Genomic DNA, 26,761 nt, shown 5'->3' with positions numbered 1-26,761 from the left:
GGTCCACTTCTAGAAGGTATGTCTTTCAGTCGACTGTTTATTGGGGTTCTTTGTGTCTGAACCACATATGTGTACATAACCACCTTCTTTACACCTAGAAGTGGATTGTTCATTAGTGAGTGGGCAGGTTGTTAGTTCAGGGTGTACATTGTGCATTTGCATATTTTTTATTAATCTATCTTTCCACAATGAAAGAGCCAGTGAATTTCTGCATGAAGATTTCAATTCTCTGAATGAGAATTCCCTGTTAAGTAATGGAGATTTTAGGTTTTAGGCCTGAAAGGTAAACCCCAGGAGTGTAAAATCTCTTCCGGTCGATTGCTTGCTGTGAAATGAGAATCAATTCCTGCTCGCATCACACTTGTACTATCTTCTTAACACATATAATGTGGAAGATCTGTTTCCTCGTAAAGTAACAAGGAACCTTTTCTACTAGACAAGAAGGACATATTACTCTCTGTTCATCCAGCATCCTCCTGCCCTTGTGTGATATTAAGGCCCATATTTAAAGGAAAATTATGAAGCACAACGCTGCGCAAAAACTGCCAATGCCGCTCTCCGTAATTTTCGCAGTGCAGGGATGCGCTGTATTTAATTGAATACAGCGCACCCCTGTGTTGTCCCCTGTGCTGGTGCTAACTTGAGCTGCCTGGCGCCAACGCAGGCATCCTTGCACCATTGTGCAAGGATGTCTGCGTTGGTGGGTGTTGATTGTTTATGTGCACATAAACAATCATGTCTGGCATTTTGCTCTTTCTATGCGTGCTGCAGAATACAACACACATAGAAAAAGCAAAAAACGAGGAGGAATAAAAGTATTTCTCCTCGTTGCGCCTTGATAATGCCACCCCTGGGATGGCGTTAAATTTTGGCGCTGCTGAGGTTTAGGAAAACTCGTAAATCTGAGGCAATGTCAAACCGCAATTGGTGTTGCTGTGGCACGCCCACAGCAATACCCATTGCACACCCCCACCATGCAAAGGGCTGTGTGTGAAGGGGTCGTATTTACAAGGTGGTGTTTAAGCCACAAAGAGTGGCTTAACGCCACCTAGTAAATATGGTGCAGGGCATTGCGCACTTGGAGCATCACAAAATGTGATGCTCGGGTGGTGCTACGGGCTCATAAATATGCCCCTTAGTGCCTATAGTATTTAAAGAGCTTCGGTAAGCATATCTAAAGTGGTAAATTCAATCCCACTGGTAACTAAATTGTAAGATGTAATAAAGGGATCCCTTAAGTCCATGTATTCAGCCAGACACCAACTGTACAGCATCCTCTGGTTCATCAGATAACAGTGACAACTAGGTTCAACATCCCAGACCCTCAGCCATCGTTTAGTTTCTGCTGATGCAATGCCAGACATGTCACATGGGTAGGTGGGCTTTGGGTGAGCCTGCTCTTAGATTTCTTGGTAATGAACATCAAACCTAGATTATGATAGACATCTTTCCATTTTTTATTTCATTTCTGTATCTCTTTCACCTGTAGGATGATGGATTGTGATCTCACAGATTCATGCTGTGTGGACATTGCCACTGTTCTTAGAACGAATACATCTCTTAAAATGCTTAACCTGAGCTTTAATGGACTGAAGGACTCTGGAGTGAGATTGCTGTGTGACGGGCTGAAGCACCTAAGCTGCAAAACACAGAGACTGATGTAAGTAGTGACTACTGTGACTACTTTTCCTCTGGTGTTTTATTGTCTATTCAATTATACATGACATGTAAACATTTCACATACATGCTAACATATGCGTTTTTTGTAGTAAAACCATGGTACACCTTGAAGAAAAACAAGAAACACACTATGAGAATGTAAAAAATGTAATTTAAGCCCCAACACTCTCCCTGAAGCAATGCATGGATGATAAAATACCCCAAAAAGGAGTCAAAATCACGCCTGCCCCTACTTAGAAAATATAAGGTAAAGGAAGTTGAAAGAAATGACCTGAGAATGCAGGCGGAAACACAAGGAAAACTGGTTCTATCACCAACTTACACTCCTATGTGTAGGTTCAAATTTCAATGCAAGTGACCCTTCTAAATTAAGGAATGGGCCCCTTGGAGTATGTGGAGGGCCCAGTCTTAGGGTAGTTTCTGAGAGTGATTAGTTGGCAGATTCACCTACCCCTCGTCCACATCCCCGGAATGACAAGTATTAGGGTTAGGTTCTTCACAGAGGTGGGGACCACGCTCTATCACACAATTGGGATCCCCAAATACAGTGAAGATTTGGTATTTCTTTATATTTCCTAATGAAATGCCACTTGATCCTATGGGACCAGCAGAGGCAATAAATATGTCGACCAATAACTCCTACTGGTTTAGTCTCACATTTTTCTAGTATCATAGACTGGTATTATTTCTCTTAGTTTCTCACACTTCTTTTAATCTTGGCATAGATTCTTTATCCCCTAATAAACAGACTGCAAATTGTCTATAGTCAATTTTAACCCTCTTCAATCCAATTTCCTACACTTGCCCTCGGACTCACCAGTATATACCGTCCTTTTCAGGCGAATCAAAAGATCTCCGGCAAAGTTCCCCCTCGAGTGGCCCATTAGGCATTGCAGTTCCAGCCCAATGAAGAGCAGGCCGATGATGAGGCATGCCACCTTTGGGTGGAGGAGGGCTTGTCCTTCGAAGAGCAGACACTCCTAGTGACATATGGTGTTCTTAGTCCTTAATATATTACCTTGAAGCCATTATCGGAACAGTATGCCCTATTGAATGTGTTCTATTATACGAGCAATTGTACACTGGACATACCCCGGTCTGCCTCTACTGTTTGTTGTCCTTTATCAGCACATTTTTTCAGTTAGGCAGGAGCCATGTACCCTACTATGCACTATTGAAATATCAGTTCACCTAAGTGCAAATGCTTGCATATGTTTGTTGGAACAAGCATGTGGTATAGATTAGTTAAAAACATTTGTTTCATGCTGACCGCAAAGTTGTCTCTTATGCTTGTTTGCTTTTTTTTGGTTAATTGCCCTAACATATGGTGCTGATTCTTGAAAGGCTCTGGCACCTGCTGACATCAAGGTTGCCTGATGTACTTGCTTGTTGTTTATTTGTTTAACTGCCCCACCATCTAATTAAAACCCTCCAATTCCTGCCCCAGTTTCTTGCCAGAGACAGCCTTCTAATTGATAGGAAACACTCAGTAATCCTCAGGAAGGCTTCAGTGTCTAATGTGTTTCTTTACTTAACCTTTTAGTTATTGTCCTTGTTTCCCACTGGAGATAGCCTTCTAATTGGCAGGAAACACTCAGTAATATTCTAAAAGGCTCCAGATTAACACTTTCATGACAGGCTATAGATACTGCTTTCAAACACACCCCAAGCTTGGCTTTGTCAATCTGCCTAAAGAGAGAGTTGTGTCTCCCATCAGTGCCATCTTTGAGTTCTGATCCCCACCGCCTACGAAAAAAGTAACCGAGACACCTTCACATGGAATTGTGGGCCAGCAAACCCACATGGCCTTCATGATAACATCAAACCGTCTTGAACCCTTCAACCTGGTCATTCAGCCAGCACTGCCGTGCCCCATCGCCTTGACTACAACCATCATTCTTTCACCTCCATTCAACTCTCCAGCGATTCCAGCCCTTTACACAGACTTCACATTACTGGACTAACAAGGCAATTGCAGTTTTTGGTATCTCCTTTTTTGTTCAAGGACACCCCAGCAATTTGATTTTGAATAGGAAAACCTTTGCTAAGGGAAAATGACTAGCTGTGTGAAGTAATACAATGTTAAAAATACGTATTCAGGAAAGGGGTCACTGATCAGGGTCCCTTCACATGGACTTCAATTTCTTATTGTAATTCTTATGTGATATGATGTATTAAGGACTTGCACCTCAGATTGTATAACATACATGTATGGTTGTCTGAAAGGAGTGTGGTCTTGTTGAGGAGCACCTCTCCTGACTGAAGGAGTGTGTCTTGCCACTAGAACTTAAGTGCTCCTGCTCAGAAGGATTAACACATCCACCGCCATCCTTTTTACGGGAGCTCTAGGTACATCAGAACCAAGTCTCTCTCTCTCTCTCTCTCTCTCTCTCTCTCTCTCTATCTCTCTTTCTCTCTCTATATCTCCTCAATCCCCTACTCCCCAGGGTTAGTCATCTCTTCTGATACTAAGGATTAACCTCAAAGGAAAATGTGAACCACTCCGACAACAATTCACAATCCACTAAATCGAGGGGTAATCTTATCCATGAGGAATGTCTCTGCCCCAGAATTTTAAAAAACATATGTGGAAGAACTAGCGCTGGTGGTGCTTGAGGTATAAAATGAAGCATTCTAACTAGGGTCCCTCCCACCCTCACTACGGGAAGCTCTATCAAACTTGGTAAGCCACCCATCAATGCCATTTATATATGCACCTCTACCTCATAAAATATTGGTCAAAGTTTTCACTAATGACCTTCTCCCAATAGTACCCAATAAGATACGAGTGGATCTATCAGACTTCATTCCCGGGTAGATCCACCTCTGTCAACCTATGCACTCTGGCCCATATTTACAGGCTTTGTGGAGGAGGGCAACGCAGCAAGTTGCCTTGCTGCTCTGCCTTGTGCCACAGGGAAAGGGCAGGAATGCACTGTATTTATCCAATACGTGCATTCCTGTCCTTTTCCCCTGCCCTGGTACCCTTTTGGCAGCCTAGCTCCAATGCAGGCACCTTTGCAGCATGGTGCAAGGGTGCCAGCGTTGCATGCAGGATTGTTTTTTCCTGCACAAAAAGCATCCTGAGAGGCTTTTCCTCATTCTATGTATGCTGCAGAATGGGCTCTGGGAGGCCTACCTTTTTGGCTCATTCCCAGGTTTACAAGTTCTTGTAAATCTGAGAATGCATCAAAATCTATAAACTTTGAGTGGGAACACCCACACAACACCATTTGAAATGCCCCCATGGTGCATAGTAATGAAGCACAGCGATTTGCGCTGCGTTACATTATTTGAGATTTATGAAAACACACACAGCCATGCAAGGTGGCCTTTTGTGGCTTCATAAGTCGCACTTAAGGTTTGCGTTACTCTTGAACCACATTGGTGGTGTAAGAGTGACAGAAACCAGGCCATAAATATGTCCTTTTCTCTAATTACCCATCAGATTGACGTTACCAGTGGCTGCTGTTTTCGTCAATGATGCCAAAGCTGAGCCCATGTGAGTTGGGAGATGATTCTTAAAATGGTTCACTCTAGACTCCCTACTTTTGGCACCACCATACCCCATCAGCAGGAGAACCAGACAGGGATGCTACCTCCCACCTATCTTTTTCGCCCACGTGATGGAGCCATTATCCTACATTCTCTGCAAGTACCACCACCACCAAGGAACAACATTAGGAACACAAAACCTGTTTCGGTCAATGTTCACCAATGATATTCTGCTCATAATTAGGCAACTAACACCTATTCTAGATTAAATCACACAATTCTGTGCAAGGTCCGGTCTACAAATAAACTGGGCGAAATCCTTACTAATGCCTCTCACATCGAATATCCAACAGCCTGTGCTACAATACCCACTTAAAAAGCAGATAGACCCGGTGAGGTACCTTGGCATACAATATCACATGGACATCACAGTCCTCACCCGGGCAAATGTCAGGAGATGCATATCCAGTATAACTGACATGGTGGACTGCTGGACCAAAATGCTACTACTGGAAGCAGAAAGATTGGCCTTCATGAAAATGGTGATCGTCCTCAAGCTACTCTACCTATTTCAAAATATACCAATCCCACTTACCAGGGCATTCTTTGATCAACTGGAAATGTTCATGTTGAGGCTGGTGTGGGCTGGATAACAACCCAGAATTGCAAAGTTGAAAATGCAACTACTATATAGGATGGGCAGATTTGCCCCATTTAGTCACTCAGCCACAGTATGAGCAGCACTGGGTACTTGACAATAGACGCCCTCTTACCTGGACATAGAGGCAGGGCTGACTCACCCCACCCCACTGCGCCAAGCAATACTACTAAAGCTCCAGTGTCCTCGAGATGAACCACTGCGGGACCAGGACTGCAAAAGGCACCACAAGAGCAAACATTACACATTGGCAGATGTGTTCATAAACAGAGGTTTCATATCCTATGCTGAATGATTACATGGCACCACAAGCCATCCACTACATATCCTGACACACATTGACTCAGCAGCACAATGCAAGACCTATACCCATCATTCCCTGAGAAGCCTTCGGCGTGCCAGCTGCTAAGAATGCTTTTCACAAATTCCACGTCCACCAAACTCATAACTTGTCTGTATAATGCTTTCACATCCACGTCTCCACCAAACTCTCACATACTAAATCCAGATGGGAATGTGAACCTGGGCATAACCTGACAGATCCACAATGGGCATGTTGCAGTAATCAGACCCAAGAAGTATCCTTCAATGACCTGATTTTTACATCTCAAACTTTTACACAGAATGTATTAATCCCCCGTTCCCATGTTTAGATATGGCCTCTCTCCTAAAACAAACAGCTGGAAATGTGGGACCCCTGATCCTACTTTCGTACATATGACACAGACATTCCCTGGCATCAGCTCCTACTGACATAACCATATCAATGAACTATAGTCAATGATAGTCACAGACTTAAACATAACACTCATGGTCCCACTCCTTGGCTATGTTAAAGGTGTTCTAAAACCCCACTGTAAACATGTTGCCCAAGCACTACTTTTGAAGAAATGCAGGATAGCCATGCCTTGGACCTTTCAGACCCCCCACACACAGATACGCCCAATAGCTCTGGGACCTCACTACATGCAGAAAACTACTACATACTCCTTCCTCCTTCCTAGGGTCCCTGGGACATATGGCTCAGCTTCACTTTTATTGAACTTTTACAGGCCTCAACCACTAATCCCTAAAGATCCCCCGGGAGCATTGTATCACAGAACCGCGTATGCCATTACCACACATGCCTTTACAACATATCCAATACAATGCATATGCCGTTACCACACAAAATTTTCCTGTGCATATGCCTTTACCACGCAAGCCTTCACAAAGAAAATATAAGTATTTTGTAAGTAACAAATACATTTTAAATGTACAAAACCACAGAAATTCAACAGTTACAGTTATAGCTACCTCAAGTAACTAATACTTGTGCCCTAAGGTAACTATAACACGCGCCCTCGCCATGCACAGTCTTTTAGTGAAAAATGTTACTGCAGATATTACATTGATATTATCAAATGATGTCATGAGTGCTGAAATTTGTGGGGTAATTAGCAGTGCATGGCAAGTCCAAGAAGGCCTCATTTTTTTTTTTTGTCTGGTACTGCTATTTCAGTGTATAGGTATTTAATAGAAGATTACAAATAACCGAATGGAGGGAAAAAGTTGAATTGGATGAGCCATTAAATGTCAGCCAAGAAGATCTGTGACACTCAGAAAGTACTACCCTTTGTGTGAATTCTATGTCCCCCTCTTGCCCTTTTTTTAGCATTAATCTTTTAAAAGAGACTATTGCAGGTCTAGCTCCCCCCCATTATACATTTATGGGCACATAGTTTTCTTTCCTTTAGGACATCTGTTGAGGGTATAGCACAACTGCAGCTTTCCATCTCCATTGTATTCATCTGTGAGGGCATCTTTTGGCTATATAGTGCAACTTCAGCTTTCAAGCAGTTATAGACTCATTTGAGGGCATTTGTCGGCTGTATATTAAAACTGCAGGTTTCCTGATCCTAGCCTGAGTGCTTTGCACATACAATCTAGGAATGAGCTAATAGGCCTGATTACAAGTTTGGCGGTTCCGTGACCGCCATGTTGGAGGTGGCGGTTCGACCGCTAACTTTGTGGTGGAGCAGACGACCGGATTACAAGTCTGTCAGTTGTACAAACAGATGACGGCCAGCGGTCTGCCGGCACCGTCAGGCAGTACAGACTGCCACGGTGCAGAGGAAGTATAAATAGCACGACAGAGACAGTGTTTCTGCCAGACCCATTATAAGGTTGCACAACGCCAGGCGTCCATACTCTGAGACGCCGTGTTCCATAATTCGAAAGCCTTATAATATCGGGTGGAGTGGATATTCAATTGGATTATTATACATGTTGTGGAGCATATTTGGACTCGAATTAACTTTCATTACCGATTGTTGTTCAATAGCGGTACTCAAATAAGCCCTGAAGAAGTCGTAAGGGATGTAAACATTTCCCAAGACGAAACACGTTGGCTGGAAGTACAAATTTCCCTTGGATTTCAGACGGTCGAATGTTAAATCATATTCTGAATAAACTTTGGACTCATCAATAGTCTCTACTGATTGACTCCAGGACCAGTTTGGTGCAATATGGACTGATATATCAAATTAATTTTTCATATGAATTGTCTATTTAATTTTCTCTTTTTTTACAAGAGGGGATCCTCACTGTGCATATTTTTTGCACAACACCAATGTGACCAAGGTGGTCCAACCGCCATGTACAAGCTGGTGGAAACGGACACTATAAAGAGAGACACACACCGGCAGGCAGCTTTACACGTCCGGGGCCTCAAGGGAGCCATTTACAAACATCATGTCGCTGCTGCTGCTGCTAGTCGAAATACGATGAAAACAACATCTACATGGACACCATCAACCGTAAGTACACACACCTACCTGTATCATTAATCTTTCAAAACAGCTTGTAGTGCCGCCAAACACATCATAGGGGTAGTACGCCTTGGGCAGCAGGCACACATCTTGGACAACACATACTCACTGACATAGATCAACATGGACATGTACACACACACTACTCACACTTTGGTAAGCACAGTCATGCTCACACTGCACTGCAACACCACACAAATACACACGGTCACACAGCCAAGGAACAGGGACACTGAAGGCTACACAACATTGTCACACAACAAAAACAACACACCTACAGCACATATACAATTACTGGTCACACAACCACATTCCACACTGGCCAGGGACTGTCCACAAAAACAACACACATACCTATTGATGTGACATGCAGCACAAACAACGCCAGCAGTAAACATTCCTGCAATGGACACACACATCACAGCACAATGAAAGCACAATGGCATGCATAAAACACAGGTAGACAAATACACCAAGAACAACATAGCAACTTTACCTATACAATTGGGATGCAGCCATCTGGGACATATAACACTTTGAAAAGGACCCTCAAACACAATCGCTACAGTAAATGGCCCTACATTGGCCTTAGGGGCAAACAATACCAATTGTCATGCACATCTAAACAATGGGGAAAAGAAAGTCAAAAAGGTACATACAACTCCCACTGCATGAGACATACCTCTACATGAACCATTTGCAAGGGACACACACCTAATTGGACACATGCACAGGCAAAAGCAGACAAAGCTAGCAAAATTCAAAACACTCCATGTCTGTACATACAAAACTATAGATGACACACATCTCATGAATACATAAGCCAGATCAGGGGGACACGTCTCACACCATACATGCTCACATTGGACATCACAGTAAGAAATACTTACCATACCAAGTAGTGCATAATGCTATGACACCACCATTGCATTGACACACACATACATATACACACAAACTATACCTTTCTTCTGGGGAACAACTGCACTGCACACAAACTCACATACTTCTAACAACGGCAACTGGAACAGGAAGCAGGTTTAAACACACACAACTGTAGGTTCACAACCAAAATCACTCTGGGATAACAGAAAGCTAGAAAAGGAGTAGCAGGACAAAGGTGTACCCAAAACAAAACAACTGTTGGGTTTATATATATAAACAAGTAAGATTGTTCAACTGCCATTGGCAAGTCCATAAATTTTTGCCTGGTGTGCTCTCACTTATATGGGTACGGGTAAGGTCATGCAGGAACAGCTTTTTGGAAACACAGGTATGGTCATCAGAAGGGGGACGGGATTTGGAGGATCAAGGAGTGGTTGTAGGCTGTGTAGGTGTGGATGTGTTGGGTGCATGTGTTATACCTGACGGCCTTAGAGTGGTCATCCCCCAACTTTTTGCCTGCCTCTCTCCACCTTTCTGACAATGTTTTTGCTCGTTTTAGGACTCTGAGCACTTTACCAATGATAACCAGTGTTAAAGTGCATATGTTCTCGCCCCTAAACATGATAACATTGGTTCCTACCCAAATCGGCCTATTTAATTTACCTGTAGTTCCCTAGTAAAGTGCAATGTATGTGCCCCTGGCCTGTAAATGAAACGCTACCAGTGGGTCTGAAGCACCGATTGTGCCACCCACATAAGTAGCCCTTTAACCATGTCTCAGGCCTGCCATTGCAAGGCCTGTGTGTGCAGTTTCACTGCCACTTCAGCTTGGCATTTAAAACTACTTGCCTAGCCTTAAACTCCACTTTTTCTACATATAATTCACCCCTAAGGTAGGCCCTGGGTAACTTGTAGGGCAGGGTGCTTTGTAAGTAAAAGGCAGGACATGTACCTATGTGTCCTACATGTCCTGGTAGTGGAAAACTCCCCAAGTTGTTTTCCACTACTGTGAGGCCTGCTCCTTTCATAGACTAGCATTAGAACTGCCCTCATATACTTTTGAGTGGTAGATTCTGATCTGGAAGGAGTCGCCAGGTCATGTTTAGTATGGCCAGGATAGTAATAGAAAATCCTGCTTACTGGTGAGGTTGGATTTAATATTACTATTTTAGAAATGCCACTTTCAGAAAGTGGGCATTTCTCTGCACTTACTACAATCTGTGCCTTACAGCCTTTCTCCAATCCACGTCTGGTCTGTGCTGGTTGACAGCTCCCTGTGCATTTCACCCAGACAACCACAAACACAGGACACTCAGGGGCATATTTATACTCTGTTTGCGCTGAAATAGCATCATTTATTTTTTTACGCTATTTCAGCGCAAACTTAACTCCATATTTATATTTTGACGCTTGACCCGTCTAGCGTCAAAATATTGGAGTTAAAGTCATTTTTCGTCTGCGGAAAACGACCTTGCATCAATGAGATGCAAGGTAGGAGTTCCCGGGCAAAAAAATTCTCTTAGGCTCTTGCGCCTTATTTATCCTCCCGTGCAAAAATTGAGCACGGGAGGGAGGCGGGCCTAAATATTGGCGCTTAGCTTGCTTAGCGCCATTATTTAACGCCTGGGTCAGGGCAGGCGTTAGGGGTCCTGTGGGCTCATTTCCATGGTGGAACACCATGGAATGAGTCCACAGGTGCCCTTCCCAGGATCACCCCCACCCACACCAGAGGGACAGCGGAGAATGGGGGACCCAGGTTCAGGTACAGATAAGTATTTACCTTTTTTTTTAAATGCCACAGGGTGCCCAGATATGGGCCCCCATACATGGCACAGGGTGCAATGGCCATGCCCAGTGGACTCTTGTCCCCTGTGCTGGCCATTGGGGTGGTGGGCATGATTCCTGCCTTTTCTAAGGCAGGAGTCATGTGGCATGGTAGATTTGGCTCAATAAAAGGACGCTAATCTGGTTAGAGTCATCTTTTTTTACTCTAACCAGCCTAGCATAATTTTTTGGTGCTAAGCACCCATCTCCCATACTGTCACCCCCACCCGGCTAACGTCAATTTTTTTTATGCTAGCCCACCCTTTGCGCCGGATTGCGCCATTACTTAAATGTGGCGTCCAGCTGGCGTCCTGGAATGGCTCAAGCCGGCGCTATACTTTTTGATGCCAACCTGTGTTAGCGCAGGTTTGCATCAAAAAGTATAAATCAGGGCCTTGGTCACATCTGCATTCATCTGCATACTTAATCGGTCTTCCACTTACATTTCAAAGGCCAGTGGCCTGTCCTCACACAAAGGACTGATAACACCCCACATGGACCGTGGCAGACAAGACTGGACTGAAAGGGGAACTTGCACACTTCAATATCACTCTTTGAAATTTACCCCACTTCAAAGGCATTTTTGGGTATATAAACTGGGTCTCTGACCCCACCAAATCAGATACTTCTGGACTTGCACCTGAACTCTGCCAGAAGACATGCCTGGCTGCTGAAAGGACTCATCTGGACTGCTTTGCTAAGAAGGACTGCTGCCCTGCTGCCTGCTGGCCACTGACTGTGCTGAAAGGACTCTGCCTTCCCAAAAAGTGCTCTCCAAGGGATTGGATTGAGCTTGCCTCCTGTTCTGGACTCTCAGGGACAGCAAAGACTTCATCTACTGGCTTTTGCTAGTTTTCCAACATATCACGTCTTGACCGACTGGATCCAGCTACCCCACCAGGTTATCAGGAATTGATACATTGCTAATGACGCCGCATCAGCTCCCCCTGCAACCGGACAGAACCAATGCCTCACCTCCACCTGCCTCACAGTGTGGAACCAACGCCTCATCTCCTCGAGCACCAAAAGGGACTGATGCTGCACCAGCTCCAACGACGCCTCTTCCTCCTGACTCCGTGCGACTTCCTTGTTCTTCATTTTCCAAAGGTACTGTAACTGGGGGTCCATGTGACTCTGTGACCGGCACCAGTAGTGTCGGATTGTTGGGAACGACTCCGTCAACTACATCGTGATAGCCCGAGTTGGAGCTATTGTGTTTCTAAGCTCTTTAGTTCATAACCTTGCCTGTGTACATTGGATTTTCATTATTTATACAGGATTTTATTCCGATAAATATTCTCTATTTTTCTAAACCTGCGTGGTGTATTTTTGTGGTGTTTTCACTGTGTTATTGTATAATTTCTGCACAAATACTTTACACATTGCCTTCTAAGTTAAGCCTGACTGCTCAGTGCCAAGCTACCAGAGGGTGGGCACAGGATACTTTGGATTGTGTTGTGACTTATCCTGACTAGGACTGTGATCCCTGCTTGAACAAGGGTATATACCTCTACCAACTAGTGACCCCATTTCTAACAGCATGCTAATGCGAGCTATGCTTGTTTGTGGTGGGTGTCTGTTGGGTGGGTGAGTGAGAACTATTATGTGTCTTGGGCTTAGAGTGGGTAGAGGTGCTAGGGGATGCCATGGTGGGTGGATGGGTGTCTGTTGGGTGGGTGAGTGAGAACTATTATGTGTCTTGGGCTTAGAGTGGGTAGAGGTGCTAGGGGATGCCATGGTGGGTGGATGGGTGTCTGTTGGGGTGGTGACTGCAGGTATGGTGGATGTGGTAGATGTAAGTGTAATGGTAGTTGTGGCGTCTGCTGGTGTGCTGCTTGTGGTAGATATTGGAGGGTTTGCTGGGGTGGTGTCTATGGGTAGGATCGGTGTGGTGACTGTGTCAGTGACTGTTGTGGTGGTGTCAGTAGGTAGGCTTGATGTGGTGTGTGTGATGCACGGGTGGGGGGAGTTTCCGGGTTAGTTGTGAGCGTTGCTGTGTCTGTGGGTAGATGTTTGTGTGTGTGCTAGTGTGTCTTGTGGTGCTTGTGTTTGTGTGTGCCTCATTTGTCTGCTGAGGTGGATGCATGATGATCTAGGGGAAGGGGCTATTTGGATTGGAAAGAGAAAGGTGGAGGGAGGAAGGAAGCTGGGAGGTGACTGGCTGCTGTCAGTGTGGAGGCCAGAGCCTGAAAAGATCTCTTTAGGCAAGACATTGCACCATGAATGCCTTTCAGGAACGCATTAGTCTGTTGTAGCTGACTTGCCAATCCCTGGATGGCATTCACAATAGCCTCCTCACTGAGGGTAGCAGGGATAACACGGGCTGGGGCAGAGGTGCCTTTGGCAAAGGAGACACCCACCCTCTTGGGTGAGCAGGCACAGCCAACTGGGTGGGGAACAACAGGGAGAGTGGTGATAGAACAGGGGGAGGCAGACAAGGATGGTACTGGGGGGTCCCCGATGGGTCCACCCCCACTAGGAAGTGGCCCCTGCAGGACAAATCCAATGATGAGGATGTAGATCCCGTCTCCCCCGTGGCACTCCCCTCGCCCTCCAGGCCACCGGGTCCCTCTGTGTCAGTGGTATCTTTACCCGAGGCCCCGTGGCCAGATGCTTCCCCACTTGGCTGTGCCCCCGTCTCCTCTGCCTGCCTGTGCTGATGCTGCAAAAAGAATAAGCTATAGGGTCATAACATATACATAATAACACGTCAATCACAACTTGATAAACAATACATCATGTCAAGTAGGCTCCATAAAATTATTTCACCAAAGTGGCCCTTTCATGTGCCATATCATATGCCATTTGGACTTACCAGAGTTATCCACAGGCTAATCAGGATCTCAGACAACTACAAGTGCATGGCTGAAGTCTTGTAACCACAGTGATCATACAACAACTAAGTGACCTCTCCATCCTTAAAGGTGTGCCACATGCAACAGACATGTAGCCAACAATACAATCCCTTGGTAAAGTAACTTTTCATATTTCACACACAAGTTTATGCACACATCTATTTTGCACATACATGATGTGCCAAATATTTGAGATGATGCCAATGAAATCCAGCTATCGCAGATACAAAAGTGAAACATCAGGGAAGAGTTGACCTGGAAATTCCCATGTCACAATGGACACATTTCAACAATGCACAGCTCTAAAAGTGAGACCTATCCCAATAGAATCAAGGAGGTAGTATCAATGTTACCCAGATAGGCCTCACATGTGTCAATGAAAGGAATAACATTGACATCAGGTCCAATATGTCAGGGAGAGATGTCTCAGAATACACACAACAATGAATCACTCAGGCCCAGGATGGTCACCACTAATGTCTGACACCCATTATAATGACATCATCTGAGTGTGCCTGTGGCACACATCTATACTTTGCATGTTGGAGAGACACATAACTTGCAAGGAAAAATAGACAAACCACAACCTGTTGTCCAATGAGAAAACATCACTATCCACATTTAAGACATGCCAACCCTGGTATCTGTCTGTGGTTGAATGCCTGAACCCAAGCGCATGTGATGTAATGTCAACATCATTGCAAGCCACTTCATGGTTCATGACAACAGTCAGGAAACAATCCTCAATCATTCAACATGTGCAGTGCACTTTACCACAAGATGCCACATCAATGGCATAGATGAACACAGAGTGGTTCCACAATCTGGGCCTAAATGGCATGCCCCTCATTGCTATTGCAGTCCTACATGACAAATGACATACTACGACTCATGAAGGCATTTGTCAGACAATAAACAATGCTTGCACACTCCTGTCTGTGGCAGGTCACGAAATGGATCAGCATTGTAAGTGTGCTATTCCACTAAGGGTTTTCTATGTACACATATGTGAGGGAATACAGGCATCATCCCATCAACCTGGGTAGAACATGCATGAAATTGCAGAACAAGGATATCTTCTAAAGAGAAAAGGAATCATGCTGACAAGTAGGCACAAGGAATGTTGGCTACAGTCATGGGACATAATTCTACTTGATGGACTTTCACCACTTACCAAGGGAAAGTAGTTTGATACTTCTGCAAACCATTAACCATGTAAGCCATGTCACACCTATTCTGGGCACGAACACATCACAGACTACATTGAGGCACCAGCACACATCGTACACTCAAGAAGACTTGCTTCTGGGTGGCAGATGTCTACATACACTTATGCCCAGACACATGGTAGAGGAAAGTGATCCATAACCCACTTACCTTTTGTCTGTGACTTTGAGGGGAAGTGATCTGTAGATCAGAAATTACACCAAGTACAACAACAAAAAGTACATGAAAGATCACTGTACGCACCCATTTGTGGTCCCTGCAGAGAAAGATGTTTGAGGATTCCCTCAGTTTTATACCAGGTCCAAGGTTGAGAAGGCAAGGTAGACCAGCTTCAAACACATGACATGTGAACACAAACAATCTCCCATCTACTGTGTAACACATGTCTCATCCCTAATTGTCAGGGGGAGTGGTCAGTGCCCCACTGAACCACCTGACAAAGGGACAGGCAGGAATTTGCTGTCTACTCACCCCCTTGTGGCTGCTGTGCTGCCCTCAAACACTCATCCCGCTCTGAGTAGGCCACCATCAAAATGCAGCCCATTACGGGGGTCATTGTCAGACAGGCACCCCACCCATGTTGGGAGGACAGCCCCGGCTGGGCCTCTGAGATCTTCCGGGCGCAGCATCTCAGGTCCTCCCAAGTCTTTCTGTGGTGGGTGCTCCACTGGTTGTGGACCCCCACTGTGGACTCCTAGGGTCCACACCTTCTAGGCAATGGCTCTCCAAACCCCTTTCTTCTGATGGGCATTGACCTTAATGGATGCAAAAGAAAAGACAAGAAATTATGTCCACAAGTGCCATCCAAAATGGCTGAGTCACATACATGTCAGTACACAAAACTATTAACATTCTTTTTTGCCCAAACTGCCCAAGTGTTCCACATACCAGCCACTGGGTGCAGGCACATGACTACAAACTCTTCCTAATCTGCAGACATATCCACCGCCCTGCTCAGGCCCTCCACTGACTAGGTAAGCCGACTGACATCTTGTGGTATATACTCTTGCAATCTGACTGAGAGCTGAGGTACCATTGAACACACCACACATCTGCGTCTTCTGAATGGTACACTCCTTAGGCCCAAATGCATTAATACACTCACACTGTGAGAATGATTCCTGAATGCATTTCCTACAGGCTACTGCCAGAGTACAAAATCAATCATTACACATGGGTAATGATGAAGGGACTGGCATGGTGGGTATAGAAGGTGTCCAACCTGTCCATGTGTTGACATGTTGACTGAGAAATGCATTCTTATGCCACCTCAGGGGGTAGGGTTCTGTATCATGTACATGTGCCACTGAACATATTTCTGGACATATGTGTCCATCCTACAGAGATGATATCCACCAAATAAAGGCATGTATTGTTCATTGTCTGCTATGTGACCAAACTGCAATAAGGAATTAACATTTATGCAATAAGCCTGCCCAGGACAAATATGGCATGTGTGATGTTGTCAACAGGGCTGTGTGAGTAAGGGACCTGTCAGGGATCAGAGACACACATTGACAGTGATGCCAAGGGCACATAATACACAGATCATTGCCGCCCTACTAAAACAATGTTCATACTCATCAGGGAACGAACCTCAATAAGCTGCATTTTTCACGGAGCCTAGATTGGTTCACAAGACAGGACATACTTGGATATAGGGAGTGGGCACAGTGTCACAATTGCATAGTCAAAAATAATCAACAACAGCCTAGACCTGGGCCCTAACTGGGTGATACATTTGACAGGCCCTGATCTCTGCATGCTGAGCAGACAGAACCTAAATGATGCTCCATTTCCTTCACTTCCATGCATGACAGTACATCATGTAGCCAACAACATATTGGCAGTTGGTGTGTATGTGGTAACCTGAAGGGCAGAGTGAGTCGGGATGTGCCTTCAGAATAACAGTTTAGTAAGATCAGATGTGCTTTGAAATCTCACAGGCAACATACACATAGCTCACTTGACACACACCTCACACATACAATATGCATACACAGCTCATGCTGTCATGCAAATACATGTGGTCTTACATTGACAACATCCATTTGTCAAGTGATGTATGGGGATGGCTGTGATGTCACCTCACCTAATTTTGTGCATCCAACATAAGGTAAAACAGGGCACACTCAAAACAGACACACATACCAAAGTCTAAGGACCCAACATCAGGCACTGACCACGGTTACAAGACCATTGACTCTCTCATGAATGCCACACTGACTCCACCTCCATGGCCTTGACTTTTGATTCTGGCACACATGGGAACAATCTAGCTTATGCGGAGGGAAAATATGGTGAAGTACAGTGACAAAAAGTGGGCATGATGTACTTTTCCTGATCCTCTGGTGCACCATAGAGCTGTTCATAGAGGGGTAGGACCTCCTCCACTAGCTTCTCCAGCTCCTCTGGGGAAAAGACAGGGGCCCTATCACCTGTTGGATGTGGCATGATTGCTCCCATAGGTACACAGCAGCTCAGGTCGTGGAGGTCTTGCTAGCAGCAGTGTCCGGAGTCAAGTGAGGGATTTTTCAGAACATGGCGGTCACTTCCACTACGTGCGCGTCCGTCATCGCCAACGGACACAACCATTGGCCTGCAACCGCCTCTGGCAACAATGTTAGCCTATGGTTGTGTCCACCGTAGTAGCAACCCCCCATGGCCAGTGGTCACGGGAGGTTCCTAATGTCCAGTGGAGTGGGGCAGGCACCTACCATTTTAGAGGCATGAAATGCATTATATGGCTAAGAAACATTTGTCACAACTCCGAAAATGTTGTTAATATCATTGATAAGTGCTTATCCTCTCCTGTATTGTAGGTCCTCGGTTGGACACCATTTGTGTACGTTGCTTGACAGCTTACTTTGTGGCACAGATAACGTGTATACATTTTTGGCAAAGCAAGGGGGAAACATGCTAATTCTGTGTCATTGACAGTGGAGATGTGTACTGTGTATCATGTTCTCAACTTATGACATGTCTTGTCACAGTTTGTCATTGACATGCCTATCGTGTGTTGCAAGGGAAACATTGAGTGATGGTTAAACTCATTATTTGTCCTACATAGGTACCCAGGGAGGGGAAGGATCAGATATCCTCCTGTCCACCGTCCACTACCAGACCTTCAGTTCATGGAAGAAAGACACATTATCCAGATCTACCGTCTGAATAGGCAAACAATTGTGGTCGTCAGTTAGAGCAAAATCTGATGCCTGCCATTTATCATCCAAATAGAATGCCACTCATTACACAGTTTATGTCAGTGTTCCACTTCCTGGCCACAGTGTCCTTCCAAAATACAGTGGCCCTATCTGCTGGGATGTTCCAGCCTATTTTTGGTCTTTTATTGAAGGATATACTCTCAGCAATGTTAAAACACCTGGACAGCTACATCCGGTTTCTTCAACGTGTGGATTTCGCCTATGTGAAGGCTAAGTTCTATGGTTTGGCACACATCCCACGTGTTGCGGGAGCCATTGATGGTACACATATTGCCTTGGTTCCACTGCATGGCAATAAACAAGTCTATCTTAACAGGAAGAACTTCGATTCCATCAATGTCCAAGTTGTTTGTCTGGCAGACCACTCCGTATCACAGGTCTGTGGCAGTTATCCGCGTTCAGTCCATGATGCCTTCATCATGAGGAACAGCAGAATACCTCAGCTGATGTCACGATTGTACCCAGAGAGGGCCAGGCTAGTTGGTAAGTCACATATGTCCTGTTTGTTCGTATGCAATGTCTGCAGCAAAAATTCAGATGAGAGGGACTCATAGTTGCACATATGTCCCATTCCATTACAGGGGAATCTGCATACCTAAACGGTCCATGGTTGTTGACACCGGTGAGGAACCCAACTTCGCCAGGGGAAGTCCGCTTCAACGATGCCCATGGAAGAACATGGCATGTCGTGGAACAAGCTTTTGGGTTCCTGAAAGCCAGATTTAGGTTCCTGGACAAGACAGGTGGAGCTCTCCTTTACTCACCCGAAAAAGTATGTAACATCATTGTGGCCTGCTGCATGCTCCACAACATTGCCCTGAGGAGAGATATCCCATTTATTTCAGGTGAGGAGGAGCCAGCAGTACCACCGGGTGAGAATCCAGAAATGCCAAGTGAGGATGACAGTGATGAAGAAGAAGGTGAAGACTTGCAAGCAGATCTCATCAATTACTACTTCACTTGATTGTAAGTATGTAATTTTATGTGATTACTGTGACTGTAAGGGGAACTATAGGGGTAAGGATGTGTTTAGTAGGGTATTTTTTCCAATCAACATGGGATATGGAACTATGCAGTGTAGGAAAGTAGCCTCTTTCTAGCTTGGTTACCCCCACTTTTGGCCTGTTGTCAGTGTGTTTGACTTTGTCTACTGGGATCCTGCTAACCAGGACCCCAGTAGTTTTGCTCTCTCCCTTAAATGTAGTTGTTGGTTACTGCTATCACTGTATTTCACCCACGATTGGCACATTGGTGCCCCCTTATAAGTTCCTTGTATATGGTACCTAGGTAGCCAGGGTAATGGGGTTCCAGGGGATCCCTATGGACTGCACCATATATTTTGCCACCCATAGGTAGCCCAAGCAAAGCGTTCTGCAGGACTGCCATTGCAGCCTGCGGAAAAAGGTGCAAGCACCCTTTCACTGCCACTTTTCACTACTCCAGGTTACTTATAAGTCACCCCTATGGCAGGCCTTCCAGCCCAGAGGGCAGGGTGCCAAGTACCTGTCTGTGAAGGCACCCTTGTGCCCCCACAAACTCCAGGCCCATTTTCCCAGACTTCGTGAGTGCAGGAATGCAATTTTACGCATGTACTCGACATAGGTCTCTACCTATGTCCAGCTACATAATGGTAACTCTGAACATAGACATTTCTGGTATCAAACATGTTGGAATCATACCCCAAGGCTTTGCAAGTATTGGTTGTATGAGTCCATGCACTCTGGGGGCTCCCATTACAGCCTTCTGAAGGTTTCCAGGCAGCCCACGCTGCCACAACCTCCCTGACAGGTTTCTGCCCTCCTGTTGTTTGAGAAGCTCGAGCCCAGGAAGGCAGAACAAAGGACTTCATTGGGAGAGGGGTGTTACACCATCTCCCTTTGGAAATAGGTGTTACAGGCTTGGGAGGGTAGCCTCCCCAAGCCACTGGAAATGCTGGAAGAGCACATTTGGTGCCCTCCTTGCATAAACCAGTCTACACCGGTTCAGGGATCCCCAGTCCATGCTCTGGCGCGAAACTGCGATAAAGGAAAAGGGAGTGACCACTCCCCTGTCCATCACCACCCCAGGGGTGGTACTCAGAGCTCCTCCAGAGGGTCCCCGGGATTTGCCATCTTGGATTCAAGACTTTGGCGGTCATTCCGACCGCCAGGGCCAGGGACCGCGGGAGCACCGCCAACAGGCTGGCGGTGCTCCCAAGGGCATTCTGACCGCGGCGGTACAGCCGCGGTCAGAAACGGAAAACCGGCGGTGTACCGCCGGTTTTCCGCTGCCCTGGGGAATCCTCCATGGCGGGGCAGCAAGCTGCGCCGCCATGGGGATTCCGACCCCCATACCGCCATCTTGTTCCTGGCGGCTTTGGCCGCCAGGAACAGGATGGCGGTATGGGGTGTCGTGGGGCCCCTGGGGGCCCCTGCAGTGCCCATGCCAACGGCATGGGCACTGCAGGGGCCCCCGTAACAGGGCCCCACTGAGAATTTCAGTGTCTGCATAGCAGACACTGAAATTCGCAACGGGTGAAACTGCACCCGTCGCACCCTTTCCACTCCGCCGGCTCCATTCGGAGCCGGCATCCTCGTGGAAAGGGGTTTCCCGCTGGGCGGGCGGGCGGCCTTCTGGCGGTCGCCCGCCCGCCCAGCGGGAAACACAGAATAACCGCGGCGGTCTTCTGACCGCGCAGCGGTATGCTGGTGTCTCCCGCCGGCACCGCGGTTACCGCGGCCGGCGGGAGTCAGAATGACCCCCTTTGTCTTCTTGGGTACAGGGCTGACACTTCTTCCTCACCAGTGGTACCTTTATTTTTGCAATACTGAGGACCGTATTTATAGGCCTCTAGCGCCACAGGAACATCACAGCACTGCGCTGTATTTACAAGGTGGCGTTAAGCCACTTTTTGTGGCTAAACGCCACCTTGTAAATACGGCCCCTTCCCACGCAGCACTGTGCGTGGAAGGGGCGTGCACTGGGTGTTGCTGTGGACGTGCCACAGCAACACCCATTGCATTTTGACGCTGCCTCAGATTTATGAAATTTTGAGGCAGCACCAAAATCTAATGCCACCCCCAGGGGTGGCGTTAGCAGGGTGCAACGAGGAGGAATACTTTTATTCCTCCTCATTTTTTGCTGTTTCTATGTGGGCTGCATTCTGCAGCACACACAGAAGTGCCAAAGCGCCATTAGTGATTGTTTATGTGCAGGAAGGGACACCTTCCCGTACATAAACAATCACATCCCTCAACGCAGACATCCTTGCATGATGGTGGAAGGATGCCTGTGTTGGCAGCTAAATTTAGCGCAAGTGCAGAGGGAAACACAGGGGTGCACTGTATTCACTTAAATACGGTGCATCCCTGCGTTTCTAAAGTGAGGCAACGTGGCGCTGCCAATTATGGCGCAGCACCGCGCTGCGCCACTTTTCCTTAAATCTGGCCTTCTTTCATGTGTGTATTTATACTTGTTTTGCGCTGAATTTGCGTCATTTTTACTACGCAAATTCAGTACAAAACGAACTCCATATTTATACTTTGGCGCTTGACCCATCTAGCGCCAAATTTATGGAGCTAAAGTCATTTTTTGGATGTGGAAACCTGCCTTGTGTCAATGAAATGCAAGGTAGGCATTCCTGTGCAAAAAATTACTCTATGGCCTTAGTGCCATATTTATCCCCCCATGCTAAAATCAAGCACGGGGAGGAGGGGTGAAATAATGGTGCAAAGCTTGCTTTGCACCATTATTTAACGCCTGGTCAGGGCAGGAGTTAGGGGACCTGTGGGCCTATTTCCATGGTGGAGCACCATGGAATAAGCCCACAGGTGCCCTCCCCAGGCTCCAGGGACACCCCCACCCACACCAGAGGGACAGCTGAGTATGGGGGACCCCCATCCCAGGTAAGTATAGGTAAGTACAGGTAAGTATTTTATTTTATTTTTTAAAGTTTCATTGGAGGCCCGGAAATGGGCCCCCTACATGACACTGGGTGCACTGGCCATGCTCAGGGGACACTGGTCCCCTGTGCTGGCCATTGGGGTGGTGGGCATGACTCCTGTGTTTTCTAAGACAGGAGTCATGTGGTATGGATGGTTTTGTGTCATTTTTTTTACTCTAACCTGCCTAACATCATTTTTTGGTGCAAAGCCCCCTTCTCCCATACCGTAACCCCCAACTGGCTAGTGTAATTTCTTTTTTACGCTAGCCCACCCTTTGCGCCGGCTTCCACCATTCCATAAATATGGAGCCTGGCTGGCACTCAGGAATGGTGCAAGCCGGTGCAAAACTTTTTGATGCAAAACTGCGTTAGTGCAGTTTGCACCAAAAAGTATAAATATTCCCCTACGTGTGACTACAGTGGTATTGCATGAGCTTTGCATGTCTCCTAGATAAGCCTTGGCTGCTCATCCACAGCTACCTCTAGAAAGCCTGGCTTCTAGACACTGACTAGACTACACTAATAAGGAAAAAAGTGACCTGGTATAAGGTGTGAGTATCATAGGTACCCACCACACACCAGGCCAGCCTCATACATGCAGTATACAGACAAGGTTTGCTTGCTAAGTCAGACTTGGAAATGTTGCTACCTTGATGATTCACTTTGTGCAATGTGAGTGGATCTACTGAAGTTGGATATGAGATTTGGGTCATATATATGATTTTTCATGCCTCATGTTTTGTGTTTTATCCAGGTCTCTTCACCATGCCATCCTCATGTGGCCATTTAAGAGTTGTGACACTGGGAGGGAGCTGTTGCTGTTCTGACATATGAAGTGGACATGGATTGATTCAGGTAATGGTCACAGATATGGGGTGTATGAGTCCTGTGCCAAAGCAGCTTAGATAGTGGATGGATGGAATTCTGAAGTCCACAATACACTTGTTTGATGTGGTGAGTTGGTCCAGTTGTCTAATGTGTGTGATCATTTGCCCTTGAAACATGTCATCCAGAGCAATCCATGTATTCTCCCTTCACATTGTTTTGACAATGATCCTGCATGAACTTTGTGTAGCTGTCAATGTGTTTCCTCATTGCAGGCGACAGTGCCTGTGCCACAACACTGACATAGGTTTGTGTCATGCCACCAGATGCTTGGTCATTGCAATAGGATGGACCTATGATCAGGGATTGTTGTACTGCCCTCTGTCTGTGCCATGGCATATGTTAAGTTGGCAGACATGGTTTTTGTGTGTGATAAGGCTCTAGCTAGTGACTATATATACTAATTTGTTAGCCTATTCTACGGGACAAGGTCTAACAAAGCTCTTTCTTCTGTGGTCTGGGGGACGGTACCTTTGTGATATCTAGTCTGACTCAAGGTGGTTCTGCCATTCCTGGATATGACAGTCCAGACATTTTAACTGTCTATGTGCGGTACTGTGCAGTAAAAGGTTTTGTGTGACCAGAAACTTGTGTCATTATGTTGCTAATTCTCCTCAGCCTGACACTACCTGAGGCATACCCCTCTTTCCATTACCAACGTATGTCTTCCCCATGTGCATCACATGGGTTTACAATTCAACCTTTCAAAATGTTGAAAAAATAGTAGAAGGCAGTGTTTTTTGTGATACCTGTGTTTATTTACATATGTACATGAAATAATTGTGAGACTCAACAAAAAAATAAAGTGAAGGGAACAGTCATGGTGGATTAAATCAAATTAGTAGATGCCACAACATTTGAAGTCCAAAGTCCAGTGTCCTACTACCATGGAAGATGGAAAGTGATTAAAAACAATCAACAGAGTGACGCTGTGGCACACAAAGGAGTTCCTTCAGGGAGAGGTCATTTGCTGTCAGCAGTTGATGTCTTGCCATTTGGACCTCCTGGAGTCTTGGGTGAACCTCCCCATTTGAGGGTGGGATCTGCTGCTACCGCGGTGTTGGTGTCTGACGCAGGTCCTTCCCCTAACTAGGCCTCCTTTCCAGTGGCTGCAACAGATGTTGAAGGGGCTAGTGTTACTTGATCAAAGGAAGCGGTGTGGTGTTGTTAATGGTACCTGATCAGGTTACTGCAGATCTCCATGAACACCCCTGTTAGGGAGTCCAGGATGGTGGCCTCCCACTTTTACAGAAACTCATGATGGAAGTCCCTCTCCAGCTGCTCCATCTTCCGGAGTTCGGCAAGTAACTGTCCCATTACGTCTTGGGAATTTTGGTAGGCTCCAAAGACTTGGCTGATGGTGTCCCGGCCAGGACCATCCCCAGCAGCCTCATGCCTCAGTCCCACACCATCCCTCCCATGCACCCTACCCCCTCGTGCCTGCGCCCTTGGCACAGCTTGCCCCTTACCACTGGCTCCAGGACCATCATTGTCAGAAGTGTTTTGCTGTGACTCAGGATCCTGGACTGGGGGGCACAAGATGGTTGTCGCAGTCCACGGGACACAGGTTTGGGGGTGATTGGCTGCCTGAGATGTTGAAGCAACAGGGTTGGGAAGAGTCGATGCCGGCATGGTAAAGCTCACTGGTGTCGTCTGACCAGATTGCCTGGATGGGCCAGAACCATCCTCAATGTCCAGACGTCCAGGAGTGGTGTCCTCACAGAGGGCTTCATCCATGGGGGTAGTGGCAGTCTCTTCAGCGGGCTCGGTATCCGCTGTGGCAGTTAGACCTGTTGATGTGAGAGATAAAATTTATTGTAATGTGACATCTACCTCCAATAGTAAACAGTGACATTTGGCTAAGGCCAAGTACACATTATGGCTCTCATTACAACCCTGGCGGTAAATCCCGCTTTCCGCCGTGCAGAAGACCGCCAACATACCGTTGCGGCAGTGGAATTCCGCTACAGGTATTACGACTCACAGCTCGGAATCTGCCACAATACAGACACCCACACAAGTCTGCCACACAAAAGGTCAGTGATAAACTGGCGATACCAAAACCTACACCGTCACGCCAACAGGAATACGCCCACAGTATCACGACCCACGAATCAACGCGGCGGTCTTTCAACCGCGGTAATCCATTGGCGGTACACACCGCCGCGCTCAAAATACACACACATTTACAAAACACACCCACATTGGACAATTCAAAATACACACACCTGACACACATACACACACCCAATCCGATATAAAGCACACATCTGCATCACCCACAAACCCTTACAACCAAAAATCAGAAAGTAGGCCAGAGAGAGAGACTACCTAACACAACACCAGCATCCACAGACACACAACACCATCACTTATACAATATCCATACACCTCAAACAATCCTGAGGGCCTTGCAGGAGTAGCAGGAGGACTGGACTCTGGTAAGGCAAATCTTTAGTACTTTATCCCTCCCACCCCACCTGCATACCATCACATACTCCCACCCTCACCCTCACACCCATCACCCCAACAACCCACAGATACCCCACTAACACATCCCACACATCCCAAAATCAATCCCTGCATGTAACACCAATGCATGGACGCCCATCAACAAAACATTTTCCAGTAGAGAGACTCACTCATGCCCCAAAATCACCAATCACACAAGGGCACCGCCGCGGACGTGGCTGCCATTTTCTTACTCTTCCCTCACTTGATACCTGACCTTCAACACAGCAATAATGCAAGCACAGGAGTAGAGAGTAACTCACCCATTGCACAAGATGGCACACACTGATACATAACTATGAATTTGCACCCCAACAGGACCCATACCCAACGTCACTGGACAGGAGGTGCCAGACATATCCAGTCCCCCCACAGAAGAGGCCCACAGTGAGGACAGCAGCTCTGCATGCCTGGATCAAGATGACCAGCCCGGCCCATCAGGGACCTCGGGACAGTCGGTTCCCCTGACACAGTCACAAACCACCACCGAACCTCCCCCCTCAGGAAACACCACCACAGCACCCACCTAGCAGGCCCATCCCTCTGTCCCCAGAACACGTCAATCAGCAGTGTGTCCACCACTACAGGGAACCCAGGCAACCCCACTAACACAGGACGATCAGTGACCTGGAGGCAGTGGCAGTGGGCACATCGTTCAGGGGACAGAGGCACAGGACAACAGGGAAGCTGGGAGGATTGCTGTGCGACAGGGGGAGGACAGGCCCAGGGAACCCACAAGGCACTCTCCAACATCATGGGAGCTTACCACATTCTCAGGAGACAAT

The 26,761-nt window shown here is 46.5% G+C and overlaps 1 protein-coding gene across 1 annotated transcript in view; it reads left to right on the top strand.

Moving 5' to 3' along the window:
- LOC138295319 (NACHT, LRR and PYD domains-containing protein 3-like) overlaps nucleotides 1-26,761 on the top strand; it is a 237,530-nt gene that overhangs the window by 85,409 nt on the left and 125,360 nt on the right. Inside the window, exon 3 of the mRNA XM_069233540.1 lies at nucleotides 1,490-1,660. Within this exon, the coding sequence (XP_069089641.1) occupies nucleotides 1,490-1,660 (171 nt within the window). The remainder of the gene's footprint in view (nucleotides 1-1,489; nucleotides 1,661-26,761) is intronic.

The sequence above is a fragment of the Pleurodeles waltl genome, chromosome 5 (genome assembly GCF_031143425.1).
Source record: "Pleurodeles waltl isolate 20211129_DDA chromosome 5, aPleWal1.hap1.20221129, whole genome shotgun sequence".
Classification (NCBI taxonomy): domain Eukaryota; kingdom Metazoa; phylum Chordata; class Amphibia; order Caudata; family Salamandridae; genus Pleurodeles; species Pleurodeles waltl.
This window is presented reverse-complemented; position numbering and strand designations above follow the sequence as displayed.